Here is a 17,869-nt window from a genome sequence, read left to right on the forward strand (position 1 = left end):
TAGGATAGAGAGAGAGAGAGTGTGAGGGACATAGAGAGAGAGAGAGAGAGAGAGAGAGAGAGAGAGAGAGAGAGAGAGTGTGAGGGACATAGAGAGAGAGAGAGAGAGAGAGAGAGAGAGAGAGAGAGAGAGAGAGAGAGAGAGAGAGAGAGAGAGAGAGAGAGAGAGAGAGACAGAAAGAGAGAGTCTGGAGTCTGGATGGTTTATTGATTAGGCCTTGGGCCCATTTCAATGAGAGAGAGAGAGAGAGAGAGAGAGAGAGAGAGAGAGAGAGAGAGAGAGAAAAATCAAAAAGAGAGAAACCACACCTGTTCCATGTTTTGGCGAACATTACAGCATGACCTTTACTGGCAAATGTGATGATGGCTTTTTTGGCTGACTCTATCATAACCACATCCTGAAAAAGACACAAGATTGTTACACTAAAGGTAAGATTAACATAAAGACAACTTCATGAAGATGGAAATACAATGGCCAATACAAAAAAATAGAACAAGTCGTGTAAAGCAATGTCAAAACATTTTGTTGATCTGTCAGCTTAACAGAATGGAACTGAACACACTGGAATTTTCCCCCCACCGTGGCTATTAAGTCCTGGGCTGGCCGAAACCCTTAAACCAAGACAGTGCGGACTGGTCTTGGTATAATATACTTGGATTCAGGAAATAATAAAGAAAACAATGCAACCATTTTTTAATCTGTGACTGCAATTTCAATTTCAAGTAAAAATTGAATTATCACATTAACAAATTGATTTTTAAGCTTTCAGGCTAAAATGCAATTGGGACCAGAACAAAGATTGTTATAACAAAAATCTTAATGAATTTTTTCTTGAAAAATGTGGTTGCCACAGTGCGGCCTAAACTTTTTGAACAGACTGATATAAAGTTATCACAGACATTTATCCAAATAATGAAAATACGATTGGATATTATCTGGAAGAATTTACAAGTTTAGTTTGATAAACATCTGGGAATTGATTTGCAGGCACTCACACACGCACATACACCCTCACTTACCTCTCTGTACAGTCTGCAGAAAAATATCAACTAAATCAGTAATTGTAAAAAGAAAAAATCTGGATTTCAATCTTTCAATGATTTTTCCTAACAAACATTTCTGGTATACTGCAAGTAATGCTATAATTAGTTTATATGTTTCTTTATCCAAAAATTGGTGAGAAAAAAATCCAGCATTTTTATCTTTCAACCACATTTTCTGCAAATTTGTTTGTTTTTAAGCGACACTAAAATCTGTGTTTAGGTTTGTGTGCCAAAAAGATGTCACCTACTTCTATAGCTATCAGCAGTTGCTCAGAACGTGTTAATAGAACGAATCTATGCTCACCAGAAGAGGGCCGGCAGCCTCACAGATCGTTCTTATGGTAGACTCTTGAGTCCCTGGGACTAGGTTATCAATGGATACCTTCTGAAGTGTGCGGGCGACAGACATTCCAACCTAAAAGGGAAAAAACATACAAGAAAAAGTTTCAAATACAAAAAAAAGAAATACACTTGCATCAAATGTAAAAAGAGCTCAATTTTCATAGGGTGGACATTTTGAAGAAGTACAGTGATAGATAATGCTGTCTGCTTTTTGACCTAACAAAGCGCCTCTACCAGTGTTACATGTCTTTTGCCCACTTCATGTTGTCAAATGCAGAGGTTTTAAAATTATTTTTTTTATCACATGCAATTTACAACAGAACCCACTCTACGAAACTGCATCTATGTATTTCACCATTTGTATGACGAATAAAAACACTTAACTTTCATTCTTCTTTTCATATTTGATAAAGGTTTTTTAATTTCAACTAAACAAGCAGAGCCACTCAGTGTCACCTCTGAAGGCAGAGAGAACTCTTGTAAGCATAAGCACACTGAAAACATAAACCATACTTGCGTTTGTGTGTGTGTGTATGTGTTTGCGTGTGTGTGATACGGGGGAGAGAAGATACGGGGGAGAGAAAGATGAAACAGATAACACCCATAAACTTCCTGACCTTGTTTTGCATAGCCACCGGACGGGTCACCACCTGTCTCTGAATGACCGTACGTCCAGTGACGACAGGGGCTGACCCGCCTCTGGGTATTCCTCGGCCCCGTCCCACAGGTATCACTGTCCGGTTGCTAGCTGGCTGGAGGGAGGGGTTGGAGGAGCCAACCAACACACGATGCGTAGAAGCGTTCATAATAACTCCCCTCCCCTGACCTCCACCACGTGTCACTTGCCCGCGACCTCTCACCACTTGACCCCTACCCCTGGCAACCTGACCCCTGCCGGCCTGACCTTTGGGACTAGCCACCTGACCCAGAGCCATGCCCTGAGGGGCAGAGCGGGTGGCGACAGTACCCAGAATGTTCTGCGCATTGTCCCCTGACTGCGTGGGGATGTAATGGTGCACTGGGGGAGGCTGAGAGTATTGGTGGCTGGGGGTTGGCTGGAACTGTTTCACTACTTGTGGGGACTGGAATTGCTGATGCTGCTGCCGTTGTGGTTGTTGATGTTGTTGTTGTTGCTGTTGGTGCTGGTACGGCTGCTGTGGGTGTTGCTGTTGATGCTTAAAAGGTGATTGAGTTTGGCTGATGGGTGAGATCTGTTGCGGCGCTGGTTGGCGGGTGGGTTGAAACGGTTGCTGCACTTGCTGATACTGCTGCCGCTGTTGGTTGAATCCAGGACTGCTGAACGCAGTGGGATTGGTCTGACGATGCTGCTGCTGCTGCTGACGTGGGGGAGGGCTGAACATGGGCGTTGGCTGCTGATACTGCTGAGTCTGTAGCTGACCTTGGGGTTCATACGGCTGGTGACTTGAATACTGTTGCTGCTGTTGTTGCGGCTGTACTTGCTGCTGCTGCTGCTGGCGTTGTTGTGTCGGTCGTTTGGTAACCAGCTGCTTCTTGCCCCCTCGACTGACCACAGTGGTGATACGCTGCACCCCTTCCTGTGGAAAGGGATCTGGTTCCCGTCTGCCGCTCTCTTCTGCACCACCTCCCTCCAGGTCGTTCAGGCTCTTACCTGTCAAACGCACAGATCAACGTATGTATGTATGTATCTTCCATGTGCACACAGCAGTACACAATACATGTTAATGATGGTATAACAACAGACGGTTTGAAATGGCCTTTTTCTCTCCTTTCAACCACTGATCTAGCATTATTTTGACATTTTGGTGCAACTAACAACGACATATCAGCAAATCAAATATCTACATCCATTTAACATAAAGAAGACTCATATCACAAATATGCAACATTCCTGCCAAGATGTGAGAACAAATGTTCAAATTTTTTTTAAACCACCACACACCTTCTCTGGCCAGCCTAGCCTCCAGTTCTTTCCTGCGCTGTTCGGCCTGTCTGCGCCGAGCCTCTTCTTTGCGTTTCTTGATCATCTCTCTCAGCTGCTTCTGCTGCTCCAGGCCTCTCTTCAGCTCTGCATCGCTAGGCTCCTGCACCAACAAGTTTTTTTGTACAGTGGAACCCCCTTTTAAGACCTCGTCAGTTAAGACTACCCTTGTTTTAAAACCTTGCATTCTCAGATTTTTTGTTCACAAAGTCTGAACATTAACCCCCATTTTAGGACCTGATTTTCTCAGATTTTGGACAGGGGGAACCACTTAATCCTGTGTTAAAATTGCGTTAAAAAGCGAACCAAGAGCAGATAAAAGACACAAGACATATCCTCATCCAGCAAAAACAACAGCAACAACTAGTACCATCATCAATATTCACAACAGAAGTATTTTTCTGCTTCTTTTATGAGCCACAACTCCCACAGTAACTTGCTTTTGCATGAGTGGGTTTTCAAGTGCATCACCCCCACCCCCCACCATTTTGGCAACCATATGTTTTCAGCGGATGCATGCTTGGTATTTGTGTGTTCATGTATTTTAATCAACTCTGACATGGATTACAGGATCTTTTCTGAGCATACTTGGTTTTGTATTTGCGTGTACACACGAAGGCAGATAAGGCATTAGCAGGTCTGCACATATATTTACTGGGAGATGGGAAAAAAAAAGGAAAAATCTCCACTCTTAACCCACAAGGCACTGGTGAGATTTGAACACTCAACCCTCCACATGAGAGGCGACGTCTTATCCACTAGCCCAATGCGCCCTTCATAACAGAAGTAGAAAGGCAGAAGGAAAGAGCAGTCTGGGAAATATACTTGATATGAATAAGACAGATTTTGGGGGGATGTTTAAGAATTCAAAAAAAATCAAACAAATACTACAGACATTGAAAAAAAAACCAGATGCTGCAAAATATCTGGAACAAGCATACTTGAGCTAACTCACAGATATTAATTACATTCAAATACTGAACTCTTAATTTGTGCAATGAACAAATGCACACACACACACACACACACAAAAATAACCCACTAAATGTCATGGGCACACACATTGACAAAAACTTTACAACTTACTTCAGCTACGCTCTCTCCTGTGATCCTGGCCACCTTAGGCGAGATGCTAGAGTCCCCTTGATCTGAGGAGCGTCGCTTTAATGGAACGACAGTGATGTTCTTGATGCCGCTCTGTGGTTCCGCTTTGGCCAGCTGCGTCGCCCTCGCCTTCTGAGTCAATTGCCTGCAAGGAACATGCAATGAATGTAATGGATTTCTCTGTGCCCAGATTGAACAATGAATCTATTGAACAACAAACTTCTCTTTAATGAGACTACAAAGAATGCGTTCTGTTGTATTATATTGTATAGTATTGTATTGCATTATTGTCTTGCATTATGACTGAAACCTTGTGTACTGAAGACATTTACAAGAGTGAAACATTTGCCGCCATCGCAAAAATTAATAAATGGGATTAAATTTAAACAAGTCGCGTAAGGCGAAATTACTACATTTAGTCAAGCTGTGGAACTCACAGAATGAAACTGAACGCACTGCATTTTTTCACAATGACCGTAGTCCGCCGCTCGTGCAAAACGCAGTGAAACTGACCAGCCTGTTTAGCGCGGTAGTGGTTTCGCTGTGCTGCATAGCACGCTTTTCTGTGCCTCTCATCGTTTTAATTTTCTGAGTGTGTTTTTAATCCAAACATATATCTATATGTTTTTGGAATCAGGAACCGACAAGGAATGAGATGAAATTGTTTTTAAATCGATTTTAAAAATTTATTTTTGATCATAAGTTTTATATTTTTAATTTTCAGAGCTTGATTTTAATCCGAATATAACATATTTATATGTTTTTGGAATCAAGAAATGATGTAGAATAAGATGAACGTAAATTTGGATTGTTTTATATAAAACAAAAATTAATCACAATTTTTCAGATTTTTAATTACCGAAGTCATTCATTAATTTTTAAGCCACCAAGCTGAAATGCAATACCAAAGTCCGGCCTTTGTCGAAGATTGCTTTACACAAATTTCAATCAATTTGATTGAAAAATGAGGGTGTGACAGTGCCGCCTCAACTTTTACAAAAAGCCGGATATGACGTCATCAAAGACATTTATCGAAAAAATGAAAAAAACGTCTGGGGATATCATACCCAGGAACTCTCACGTAAAATTTCATAAAGATCGGTTCAGTAGTTTACTCTGAATCGCTCTACACACACACACACACACACACATACACCACGACCCTCGTCTCGATTCCTCCTCTATGTTAAAACATTTAGTCAAAATTTGACTAAAATTTTAATGTAAAAAAGAGTACATTCACGTATCATTTATCTTTCCTAAATTTATCTTTATTTACTAAAAGCAGGACCCAGTGTGCTCCAGGACTTAGCCTGGAAGAAAAAGACAATGGGACATTTGTGTCCCTCAACCAAATTCTGATGGGACATTACATAGTCGAAGGCAAAAAACTCACAAGCAGGCTATGCGGTCCGAAAAATGCTTTTGTCGAAAGATGCAAAATAGTTCTATTTGGGGCCATATGATGATATGCGAATGTGCCAGTGTATCGGGGTAGAGAGTTTGTGTGTGTGTGTGCGTGTGTGTGCGAGAGAGAGAGAGAGAGAGAGAGAGAGAGAGAGAGAGAGAGAGAGAGAGAGAGAGAGAGAGAGAGAGAGAGAGAGGGAGAGAGAGAGAGAGAGGACAAATTGTAATTCGATCAAGTTGGCGTTTTAATGAAACAGATCCTGTGGTTGGTCAGAATGCCGACGGGCGCAATGGCTCGGTGGTAAGACGCCGGCCTCCAAAACGGAAGGTCGTGGGTTGGAATCCCGGCCACGCCTGGTGGGTTAAAGTGCAGATTTTTCCGATCTCCCAGGTCAACTTATGTGCAGACCTGCTAGTGCCTTATCCCCCTTCCTGTGTACACGCAAGCACAAGACCAAATGCGCACGGAAAAGATCCTGTTATCCATGTCAGAGTTCGGTGGGTTATAGAAATACGAACATACCCAGCATGCTTCCCCCGAAAGCGGCGTATGGCTGCCTAAATGGCGGGGTAAAAACGGTCATTCACGTAAACCTCCACTCGTGCAAAAACACGAGTGTACGTGGGAGTTTCAGCCCACGAACGCAGAATAAGAAGAAGAAGAAGGTCAGAATGCCCCAACTCATTAAAAAGTACCGGTCATTAATTGTCGATGTACACTCGCTAAAAAAGCCAATGACCACCTGCTGGCGAGGCGCATTGATACAACCTCAACTAGTCTCGGTTAGCTTTGAGGGTCATTTTACAAGTAGGAAATATGAAGGCCAACGAAATACCATAAGTTTTGCGAAGTGATGATGTCAAATACGTGACGTAAGTTGATGCATGAATTCTTCCGGACTACGTCAGTCAATTCCAAAGATCGCATTTGTGATGAGAAGAACTTGTTTTAGAGTTTGCTGTCCAGAAACCCGTCAAGAAAGAAGGGAAAATGTATATGAAAGAACAAAAAACAGGAGCAGAGTGATAAGATAGGAATACAGAGTACATATTTCTTGGGACTTGACCCTTAATGGTGGGTGGACTGAAAGTAGTGTGTAAACAGAACAGAACCAATTCTGTCTGTTTACAACCGCATGAAAGCAGGAAAAAGATCGTCGTCAGATTGAATTACAATAACATTAACATGCTTCCATTTGAAACTTCTCGGTCTTCATCGTGGATTGATGCCCTCCCAAAGCCTAATGAGCGCTTCTGGGGTGATAACGCGAGACAACTCCTGTGATCTTGCCGCGAGGTGGCGCCAGTTACCAGCCGAGAGAAAGAAGGGTCATAACCTCACCAGAACCGACCACGGTCTGTTTACCGTATAAAATGCATGACTTACACACGAACTGTTACCAAACCAATATGCTATTTGGGACCAATGCATGTTTTTTCCCCTTTCTCGTGTGATCTTGCCGCGAGGTGGCGCCAGTTACCAGCCGAAAGAAAGAGGGGGCATAACCTCACCAGAACCGCCCATTCAAGCCCTCCATCGCTTCGCTCCGTCAGGCTTCAATAAAGCTTTGGTCAGGCGTCAATGAACGATGACGACCTCGAAGTTTGAAATGGGAGCATGTTAATGTGTAAATAGAAGCAAGTTGTTCAACACTTTCGCCGCACTCTTCTTCTGTTGTTTCAATGCGAACATCACCTGAGGTTGATGGGCAAGGCAGTTGAAAGGTTATCTTTCCTTGACCAGGAAGTAACTTTTTTTTCTTTTGAGGCATTGCTTTTTGTACATGGGTCTGTGTTTCGATTGATATCGCTTGTGTTGACAGTTCCCGCAGAGGTAAACGCGCAAGCACAGATCGGTCCCACACAGATAGTTCGCAGGATCGGTTGAATACTAAGGAATTACATTTTAAAAGCCAATCACAGCGCATTTCACAAACTCGCAAATTGATCGGTTTGGTGCGCGTTTTTGCTTAGGTCTTTTCGATCACTGTACTCCCGTGAAAAGTGTGCTTTGGGTGGCGCAGTGAAGGGAATTCCAATGGGACATTTTGAGATGTTATGCGCCAATGGTGCAATGCGCACTAGTAAATGAAACCCTGTTGCTCATTCTAGATTTCTTCTTGTTTACTTTGTACTTGAATTTCATACCACTGAATCGAAAATTTTTAATTAAATTTTGATTTAATATAATATACTTACCCAATTCTTATGAATGCATTGACTTTAGTCCCACATGCTAGATGTCGAAAAACCTCTCAAATTACCTGCCCTTAGTAGGGTGGTAACCAAGCTAAAAGCGACGCCATAGCCGTTGCTATGGCCTGACCTTGCTCGGTTACCCATAACACCCTGCGCACCACGTGAGCGCCAGCATCCGTAATGTTCATTCGAGACTATTAGTCAAACAAACCCCCAAGGACATAATCCAGCGGGGACGGATGGGAGGGTATTAACTATAAGAATTGGGTAAGTATATTATATTAAATCAAAATTTAATTAAAAATTTTCGATTTAATCACATATTCTTACTCCAATTCTTATGAATGCAGATTCCTCCTAAAGGCGGAGGGAACTTACTTATGTCCTTGCAAGCACCTGCCCTGCAGCCACCAAAGCCGGCAAAGCACTGGAGCCATCCAGTCGCGTGCAAGAGATGTCACGAAGGTAGAAGCTGATGAATACATCGTCTGACTTCCAGTAAGCTGTCTGCAAGACATCGCTTAATCGCCCTGAACGTAAGACGGCCACAGAGGACGCCCAGGCTCTGGCCTCATGTACTCGAGCTGATGTCAGAGGAAGGACTGAACGCCCCCCCCTCTCCTGAGAGAGCCACCACTCATAAGCTCGTCTAATGAGGGTCGCCACCCATCTTGTAAGGGTCAATTTCGATATGTCCCTGTCATATTTCGTGTTCAATGAAATGAACAAAAGTTTTTGGCTTTTGGCCCTAACCAACTGAGTGCGAGCCAAGTAAGACTTCAAGGCCCTAACTGGACAGTTAGCTAAGTCCGGATCGTGCGAAGCTAGGATAGTCCCAAGCGGGGGGACTCGGACCACGGGCGGGGATTGGCCTGGCTTTTGATTTTTCGCGAGAAAACCAGGCCGGAAATGAAGCGACATTGAACCATCGCGCTCAAACGCGATGTCTTCCGACAAACCCGACAAGGCATGTATCTCACTGCCTCGCCGAGCAGTAGCCAGAAGAAGCAGAAAAACCGTCTTGCGTGTTAAATCAGTCAGGCTAGCAGCCTGCAAAGGCTCAAACGCCGCAGAACGCAAATATTCTAAAACCAAAAATAAGTCCCATGCCGGGACAGAGGTCCGTCTCTGCGCTTCCTGGAGAGCGGCCCCTTTGATCACACTAGCAATCACTCCGTTAACGTTAATCACTCTGCCTATCTGTCTCAGAGTAGCAGATATAGCAGAACGTCGGACTCTCAAAGCAGAGGCCGAACTGCCCTGAGCAGACAAAAAAGAAAGATGATTTGCCACCTGTAACGAGCGCGGGGCCACAGCATTGACCCCCGCCTCTCTACACCACTTGGCCCAGGCGGCCCAATGGCAAGCATACACAGACGCAGTCGAGGACCTATGCGCCTTAAAAACCAAATCCAGCGTAGAGTCTGAAGCGCCAGATTTCCGCAGTTCCGACCTCACAGTCTCCAAACGTGTAGGCGCAGGGCCTGCGGGTCTCTGTGCGGGATGCCTGTTCTTGGCTGAACGAGCTCTCCCCGCACTAGATTTAAAGGGATCGGAACTCCTTTTGCCAGCAACAGCAGATCTGGAAACCACTGCTGGGAAGGCCACCAGGGGGCTACCAGCAGCAGGAGCTCCGGACGATCCAGCTCGGCCTTCCTCACCACTCTGCTGAGCAGAGGAAAGGGAGGATATGCGTAGGCCTGAAGGCCGCTCCACGAGATCTCCAACGCATTGCTTGCCCAAGCTTCCGTGTCCGGAAAGGGAGACACGAAAATGGGAAGTCTCTTTGAAAATCTCGTTGCAAATAGATCGATCATGGGCTTCTCCACCTGTGCCCACAGGCGTTGGAGCGCCCCGTGAGTGATCGTCCATTCGGTGTGCAACACCTGAGAGGACCTGCTGAGCGCATCCGCCAGAGCGTTGAGCTTGCCCGGCAGGAACTCTGCTGAGATCATGATCCGATGCGAGTGGCACCACACCAGAACCTCGCACGCCCTGTCTGACAGGGAAAACGACCGAGCTCCTCCCTGCTTGTTGATGTAGGCAGCGACAGTGGTATTGTCCGTGTGCAACCGGACATGTCTGCCGCCCACCAGAGGGAGAAACGCAAGCAAACCGAGGGAAACAGCCTCCAACTCCAGGCGATTGATATGCCAAAGACGCTGGGCCTGAGTCCAAAGACCGGAGGCCGCCTGGCCCCCGATGTGGGCCCCCCACCCAGCCATAGACGCATCCGTAAACAGGTCTATGTCCGGAGGGGGCAGAGAGATGGGGACCCCCTGAGAGATCCAGTCTAGGTCCAGCCACCGAGCCGTCGCGTGACTGAACCATCCCTGCGTGGAGACGATTTTGTCCCAATCCTGCGAAGCCGGCTCCCAGAGAGAGCTGAGCGCAGCCTGGAAAGGCCTCTTGTACACCCTCCCTAAGGGAACCAGAGTTGCCATAGATTCCATTTGGCCCAGAATCGAGGTAAGGACCCTCACCGAAGCCTGCTGGCTGCCAGCCACTGCCAAAATGAGAGCATGAAGCTTCTGAATCCTCTCCTGCGTAGGCCGGACCGTCCAAGCGACAGTGTCGAACGCCATACCGAGGTAAACAAACCTCTGCGAGGGAGTCAATTCCGACTTCGTTTGGTTCACAGAGAACCCCAGGCTCAGAGCCCGGTTCAACACCACCTGAGTGTTCAAGAGGCACACTGATTGACTCTGACTCAGAATCAACCAGTCGTCGAGGTACGTCCGTAGACGAATACCTCTTTGCCTGATCAGCGCGGCCAACTGTCTGATCACCAAAGTGAAAACCCACGGGGCCAGGGACAGCCCGAAGGGCAGAGCCCTGAATTGAAAGATCCGATGACCCCAGCGGAACCGGAGCCACTTTCTGTCCACTTGATACATAAGGATATGAAAGTAGGCGTCCGTCAAATCCACCGAAGTCACCCAATCTCCCCGGCGTAGGGCCTCCCTGACCGAAGCTGGCGTTTCCATACGAAACTTGATCTTCCGCAGAAACTTGTTCAAGACCGAAAGATCGAGAACAGGCCTCCAGCGGCCCGACGCCTTGGGCACAACAAACAGGCGTCCGTAAAACCCCGGCGAGGAGTGATCCACAATCTCCTCTATAGCCTCTTTGGCCAAAAGAGACCTGATCTCTGTCTCTATGGCCGCTCTGGCCTCTAGGCTGGCCGGAAAACGAAAGGGAGGAGGAACCCTGGTCAAGGGAGCCTTTTCCCCCTCCCACAACAGCCGGAATCCCGATCGCACCACCCGTAAAATCCATTGGCTGTGCACTAACGCCTGCCACATGGAAATGGCCCTGGTGGGGCCCCCCGCCACCACAAAAGTGGGGGGAACAGGGGTGATGTGATCGGGAGAGCCTCATTGGGGGGAGGGCTTTCGAGCCCCACCCCTCCCCTTCCCGAACGAGGGTTTCTTAGGATAAGGAGCACCCTTAGCTGGTGCGCCCTTATCTCCCTGTTCCTTGGGACGAGAGGCGTTGTGCTGCTTCTTGTTCCAGATAGGCTTAGAAGAAGACTGAGATTTCTTTGGGATTTTAAACGAAATCCCAACGAGATGTCTGTCTTTAGCCTCCTGAACTTCCCGCTGCCTTGCATCCAGGGCTACTCTACCCAGGAGAGAGCCTTCAACAAAAGGCGAGGAACGAAGCGAGTCCACAGTGGACTGCTGGGAAAAACCTGCTTGAGAAAGCAGCAAATCACGCCGTGAAAAGACAGCATGAGCATACAGCCTCGCTGAAATGCTCATCCTCTCAGAATTCACCATCCCCAAAGCAGCAAGCAGTATGGAGATGTCACTGGCTGAGGCGTCTTCCCTGAGTCTAAACGGCTCCAAAGAGCCAGCCACAGCTCGAGTAAGAGCTCGGAGCAAAGACTCTGCCATAGAAGCCAATTCCAGATCAAGACGCCCAATCTCCTCCAGAGAAGAGAGAGAAGCGTCCGAGAACGAGACCCCTTCCTTAGCAGAAGGTTGCTTTGGCAACAAGGCAAGCAACTCCGGCGGAATTGGCAAAGTTGCCCTCGGCAAAGCAAAAGTCTGAACAAAGTTCCTTGACTTCACATTCCAGTCCAGCTTTTTCTGCACTAACGGCGAAAAAGCAGTGGCCTGCGCGTTTGACGCTAGCCATGGATCGGCTGAAGCAGGCGCTGTATCATGAGCATGCAACAAAGGGAAAGGAGTTGGCGACAGACCGCTGCCCTGAGGGGCCGGTCGAGCCAAAAGTTGCGACATGTGATAAGCCACGGCAGGCGATTCCACAAAACGAAACGATTGTGAACTCTCCTGCGAAGGCCGAAAATCATTCGCCGCGGATGGTGGAAAAGAGACATCCTGTCCTGAATCCACCACCCCCTCCGGAAAGTAACGAGCTGCCACACAAGCCGCTCTTCTCATGGCTTGCCTAAATCCAAAAGGCAAGACTACACACTCCTCATCTTCCACAGAAGAATCCGAATCCCCAGCCTGTACAGTATCACTGTACACAGGAGGGGAGACAGGAGCAACAAAAGCGTGACCCGATCCCGCTTGCCACCCACCATCCCCCCCCTGCCCCACTGGGGTAGAAGGGTAGACAGTAGGCACAGAGGCCCGCCAAGAAGGCGGGGGGAGGGGGCCACCCAACAAAGCCGCGCCAGGCCCATTGTCGGTAGACCGCTGACCGGGCGCTTGGCCCCAACAGTCAAAACCGGTCTGGCCAGTTTGAGCTACCCCGCCCGCTGCATGCGGTGGGAGTTGGCTCGTAGCTGTAGCAAGCGAACCCTGCGAGGGGTAAGACTGAGTGAGAGGCGAGACCGTGAAAGGCCGCCCCCACCCGTCAACCTGCTGTAGTCCCGATGCCCCACCACCCCACCACCCCTGCTGGGGAGAGGGGCGGCTGCTAGCAGTGGACAATAGCGGCACTGACTGAGACGCCAGTCCAACAGCGGACACCCGATCATGCCCGGCGGGCGAGAAAGGGTGAGCCGCTACACCAGCCCCCACCCAGTCCCGCCCAGTGGGTGGGAAAGAGTGAGAAGCTGACACAGCCCCCTGCCCCCAGTGGGGCAAGGTGGGACCAAGCCCAGGCTGTGACTTACCATGCCCCCTCTCTCCCTCTCCCACAAGGGGAGAGAGCTGACTTCCCACTGCAGTGTTGCTAAAAGCAAGCTGAGCGGGAAGAAAAAGAGAGGAAGCAGACCCCCTCTCCTTACGGAGAGAGTGTTCGAGCGCAACCGCAGCACTACCAGAGGCAGAGAGGGAAGGCCCGAACTGGTCAGGTGCACCAAGCAAGTGCGCAGAAGAAATGGCCGCCCGGCCACCCCCCCCATCCGCAGGAGTCGCCAGAGTCGACGACGACGACGACCCCAGCCGAGCCAGGGAGGAAGGATCCCCTACCGCCGGAGGCAGAGGAGGGACCCCAGAGCGAGACGCAAACTGTTGAGAAATAAAATCAAACAATTCGGACTTTAACGAGCCCAGGGCTGAAGGCCCCGGCTCCTCACCCCCATCAGGGGACGCGAGCTGTGAGCGAACGGAACCCGTCCTCGGAGGGATAGGAACATCAAACGAAGTGCTATTTGACGGATCTTCTACCCGCATAATAGGCAAATCAACGCTCTTGGCTTTACCCTTAGCTTTAGCTTTCTTAACTGGGCTAAGAGCCTTGTCACCTTCCAGTCTCGCACTCAGTTTAGCTTTGTTGTCGGCCATTTTAAGACCGGCGAAAACAGTCACCCAGAACAAAATTATCTGCGTGCGTGTTCAAAACAAAGCTATCAACATTTACATTCCAAACGTAAAAAGGAAAGATCTCACCAAAAGGTAGACGGACAGGTAGACCCCCAAGAACCGGCTAGTCTCACGGACGAGCAGGCATGTGAAGGCCAAAAGTGAGAGCGAAATTCGGACACGTCCACCGTGTGTTGTCGAAAGTCGAGAATGAACATTACGGATGCTGGCGCTCACGTGGTGCGCAGGGTGTTATGGGTAACCGAGCAAGGTCAGGCCATAGCAACGGCTATGGCGTCGCTTTTAGCTTGGTTACCACCCTACTAAGGGCAGGTAATTTGAGAGGTTTTTCGACATCTAGCATGTGGGACTAAAGTCAATGCATTCATAAGAATTGGAGTAAGAATATGTGATTAAATGAAGCTCAAGCCCAGCACTTCCCATTGCCCTACATTTCTTGTCGACTTGACGCGAGGACTATACAAAATTGATGGAGTTAAATCACTGTGATGATTCTCGTTTCTGCCTCTCACACCTGCGTTGTCCCCTTGGCATAAAAAAAATGGAGTGTCCACAGTTACGCAATTGCACTATACCTATCTTACTTTGCCACATTCAATGTATCTTCTTCTTCTTCTTCTTCGTTCATGGGCTGAAACTTCCACGGCTTTTATGTGCATGACCGTTTTTACCCCGCAGTTAAGGCAACCACACGCCACTTTCGGGGGAATTCAATGTGTCTCTAAACCTGCATTGTCCCCCTGGCGTAAAAAACAAATCACTGCCCCAAGCTAAGGAAATGCACTATACAAGGCTTACTTTGCCCTGTCGATGGTGTTAAATTTCTGTGGTGCACCCCGATGTTGTATCCCTAATCTGCCCTGGATCCCTGGTGACAATTTTGGCCGCTGCTGTTGCAACTGCTGCTGTGCGGATGGACCGCGGAAAACGCCCTGCCTGGGGGGCGAAAAGCGCGAGGGCTGGGCGCTGTTTGATTGTCGTATGGTTCGGGTGAAGGGAGACTGGTTGTCATTGTTGTTGAATCGAGGGTTGAACTGCTGCTGGTTCTATCAACAAATAAAAACCAAATCTTAAAACAAGAAAGACAAGTCAGAAAGTGTTAACTGGTGACCATTCAACTGAAACCCGTATTTTCTTCACACTTTCAACTCAGATCCTGGACAAACAAGTCATGGTCTGTCACTTATTTACTAATGTCAAGAATAGTCCTTCCACTAATGACATATGTTTGATTGAATAAACCAAGACGTCTCTTCTTGACCCTCCCATCTAAAATAAAATCTCTGGCCTCACAAATGCAGCGAAGTTCGTAACGATGTCATAAACGCAAATAATGTCGACACCTAAAAGTTCTGTAACTTCCTATTATGTCTCCTAAGGAAATGTCAAAGAGCATCAAGAATTTGTCTCAGTGACTTGGTCATACAGTGGTACCTCCCTTTAGGACCGTTATCTTTTACGGGTCCCTCAATATTACGACCGACTTTTCTCTGACGGATTTTTTCTCCTTTGTCTTAGTATTTCTCACCTCCATATTACGTCCCCCTCTCTAATACGACATACGACCGTCCATACGTGGACTTATAACAACTTTTCCCAAAATTATCACGGGTTCGGTTTACTCTAACTTATATCTCCAGTCGAGTGAGTAAGCGATACGGACACAAACACGTGCTGAAATCCTGTCTGTGTATAACATCACTTCGGTACGCAAACGGCTGAAGCCATGGTTTTTCGTTTCTATTTCAGGTCAATACTTTATTTTTAATAGATAAAGGTCATTCGCCAGATGTCTGCTTCATTTTGCAAAGAACTGTGCAGGAACTCCTACCTTTTAAACACGCAAAGTTACAGAAACGTTATGAAAGTAATCCGAACATCGAACCAAAACCGAAAGTTGTGGTGACGTCATGAAATTTTGCGATGTACGTATGCAAAGCGCGTGTAAACATTTTCGGTCTAGCTAACAATGGCGGCCGACGAACACGGTTTTGAAATCTGAAACTGTTCTTGGTTTTCCCCGATCCGTGACCGAATGACGCGATATACAACCACGTGTTCGTTTGAATGAATAAATTCTCCTCAGAATCCCGTCAGTGAAGTTTGAAGGTGAGTAGTGGAGTGGCCTAAATTACTTAACACTGTGGACAGTCCGTAGTGCAGTTATGTCCCTTGAACGTGCGAGTCAAGTTTTATCGAGAAAACTGACGCTTTTGGCTACAATTTTACATCAGTTTCAACACACTGCCGCGGTTCTTTTCGTCTGCAAATACGTTTTGTTCCTTGCGTTTGGGACACTTTTCTTTATTTTTAACCAAATCTTTCCTGGGTATTGTATGACTACGATTAGTAGCTGGTATTGACATCGATGTGCATATGCTTTGGGGCCGCATGCTTTTGTTCGAACTCAGTTTCTTTATTTCAAACCTTAACCCACGAGTAGTTACAACATGTAATAAGTAATTAATAAGTAGTTCTTGATTAAACAAGCAAGAAAACTGTGTGGGTAATTAATTGAATAGAAAACAGGTTACCATAGGAAAGAATAACATTACTTTGTGGGCGGCATCAATCAAAACGCCCATGTCATTCCGGATCATTGACGGACCCGTACATAAAACAATCCTCCATGTTACCTCTCCATATAACGACCGAATTTCGGTTACATTTTCAAAGTCGTTAGACAGAGGTACCACTGTATTAGCATGGCTAAAAAATACTCATATAGTCACTGCCAGACTGTGCATGTATTGGTATCTCATGTCATTAAAATCCTTTTGAAACAGACAGATCTGTGGTGATTTACAACATTGTCTACAGGAAGGTATCTCCGAGTGGGCGAGAGAAGAGTAGATGGGATTATTAGAGGAGGGGGATAGTCCTAATTACAACAGGTTTTGGAATTATTACCTGTACCGGCAGTCTCTGACCGGGGAAGCCACCAGTGGAGTTTGCAGGATGTCCAGGAGGGGGAGAGCCCATCATCTGATTCATACCTGTTACATCAAACATGGAAAAGGATTAACAGAAAGAAAAGGATATCACAAAAGCAACAATAGGTTGACTGTGAACTTCTGGCACAGATAAAAGAACTAATCTACACACACAACATAAAAAAGAACAGAGGGAAGCACGTCACTGACTTCTAGGGGAAAAACTGCATTTTTTTTCAATTAAGTACCTTGCTAGTACCTTGCTCAATATGTTTAATTCCTGTGGCTTTGGTGAATGTGTTTCAAGCCAAAGTTGAAATGACCTTTTCTTTCAAATGTGATGAAATCTAAACATCCTGTCTAAAAAGAAAAAAGTTTAATTCCTGTAGCTTTGGTGAATGTGTTTCAAGCCAAAGTTGCAAAGACCTTTTCTTCTTTCAAATGTGATGAAATCTAAACATCCTGTCTAAAAAAATAAAAAAAAAATATGAAAGAAGAAAGTTGAGTAAGTTTAGTGTGACCTTGATTCTGCGGAGCACCAAATCGTGGTTGTTGCTGACCAGGACCCATGTTCATGCCTGGCTGGTTCCCTGGACCACCCATACCTGGAGCCTGCTGAAAACCTGCAACACCAATCAAATAGTGTTTATTCAGAGAGAATATTGCAGGTGGCCTTTCATAACAGGTATATTTTTGGTTCAGATCATGTAGAAAGGGACATAAGAAGGTGTCCTTTTTACTGAGGAGTCCTCTCTCATCGAGGGGTCTCATGTTGCAGGTACCTCTTTACTTTCATTTCACCTTACTCCAAAACAAGTGCCTTGACGGCAGCCTAAGTACCCACCTTGCGGCTGACCAAAGCCTGAGGACATGAGCGGTCGAGGACTGTCCTGAATCATGATTGGTCCCTCGCCCTGCAACACAGCAGCACAGCAGGTAAGTGAACAGAGAAAGGGAAAATCAACTAAAGCCATAACTGCCCAAAACTACGAATTTGCAGTTGTTGTTTTTTCAGATCAAAGTAATCCACAGATATAAGTTGTCAAAAATGGCCACGGTGACACAGGCCGAGGTGCACAAGAAGTTATAAACCGGTTTGGAGCAGCATGGGATTGGTTAGAGTCACAAACAGAACCT

General features: G+C 46.7%; 1 protein-coding gene across 1 annotated transcript in view; it reads right to left on the reverse strand.

The window, feature by feature from the left end:
• LOC138981724 (RNA-binding protein 33-like) overlaps positions 1-17,869 on the reverse strand; it is a 53,159-nt gene that overhangs the window by 12,461 nt on the left and 22,829 nt on the right. Inside the window, exons 11-19 of the mRNA XM_070354789.1 lie at positions 17,577-17,646; positions 17,254-17,355; positions 16,710-16,795; positions 14,598-14,845; positions 4,432-4,594; positions 3,307-3,448; positions 2,003-3,015; positions 1,348-1,458; positions 309-397 (exon numbers count right to left, since the gene is read on the reverse strand). Coding sequence (XP_070210890.1) covers positions 309-397; positions 1,348-1,458; positions 2,003-3,015; positions 3,307-3,448; positions 4,432-4,594; positions 14,598-14,845; positions 16,710-16,795; positions 17,254-17,355; positions 17,577-17,646 — 2,024 coding nt within the window. The remainder of the gene's footprint in view (positions 1-308; positions 398-1,347; positions 1,459-2,002; positions 3,016-3,306; positions 3,449-4,431; positions 4,595-14,597; positions 14,846-16,709; positions 16,796-17,253; positions 17,356-17,576; positions 17,647-17,869) is intronic.

This window comes from Littorina saxatilis, linkage group LG12, assembly GCF_037325665.1.
Source record: "Littorina saxatilis isolate snail1 linkage group LG12, US_GU_Lsax_2.0, whole genome shotgun sequence".
Lineage (NCBI taxonomy): Eukaryota > Metazoa > Mollusca > Gastropoda > Littorinimorpha > Littorinidae > Littorina > Littorina saxatilis.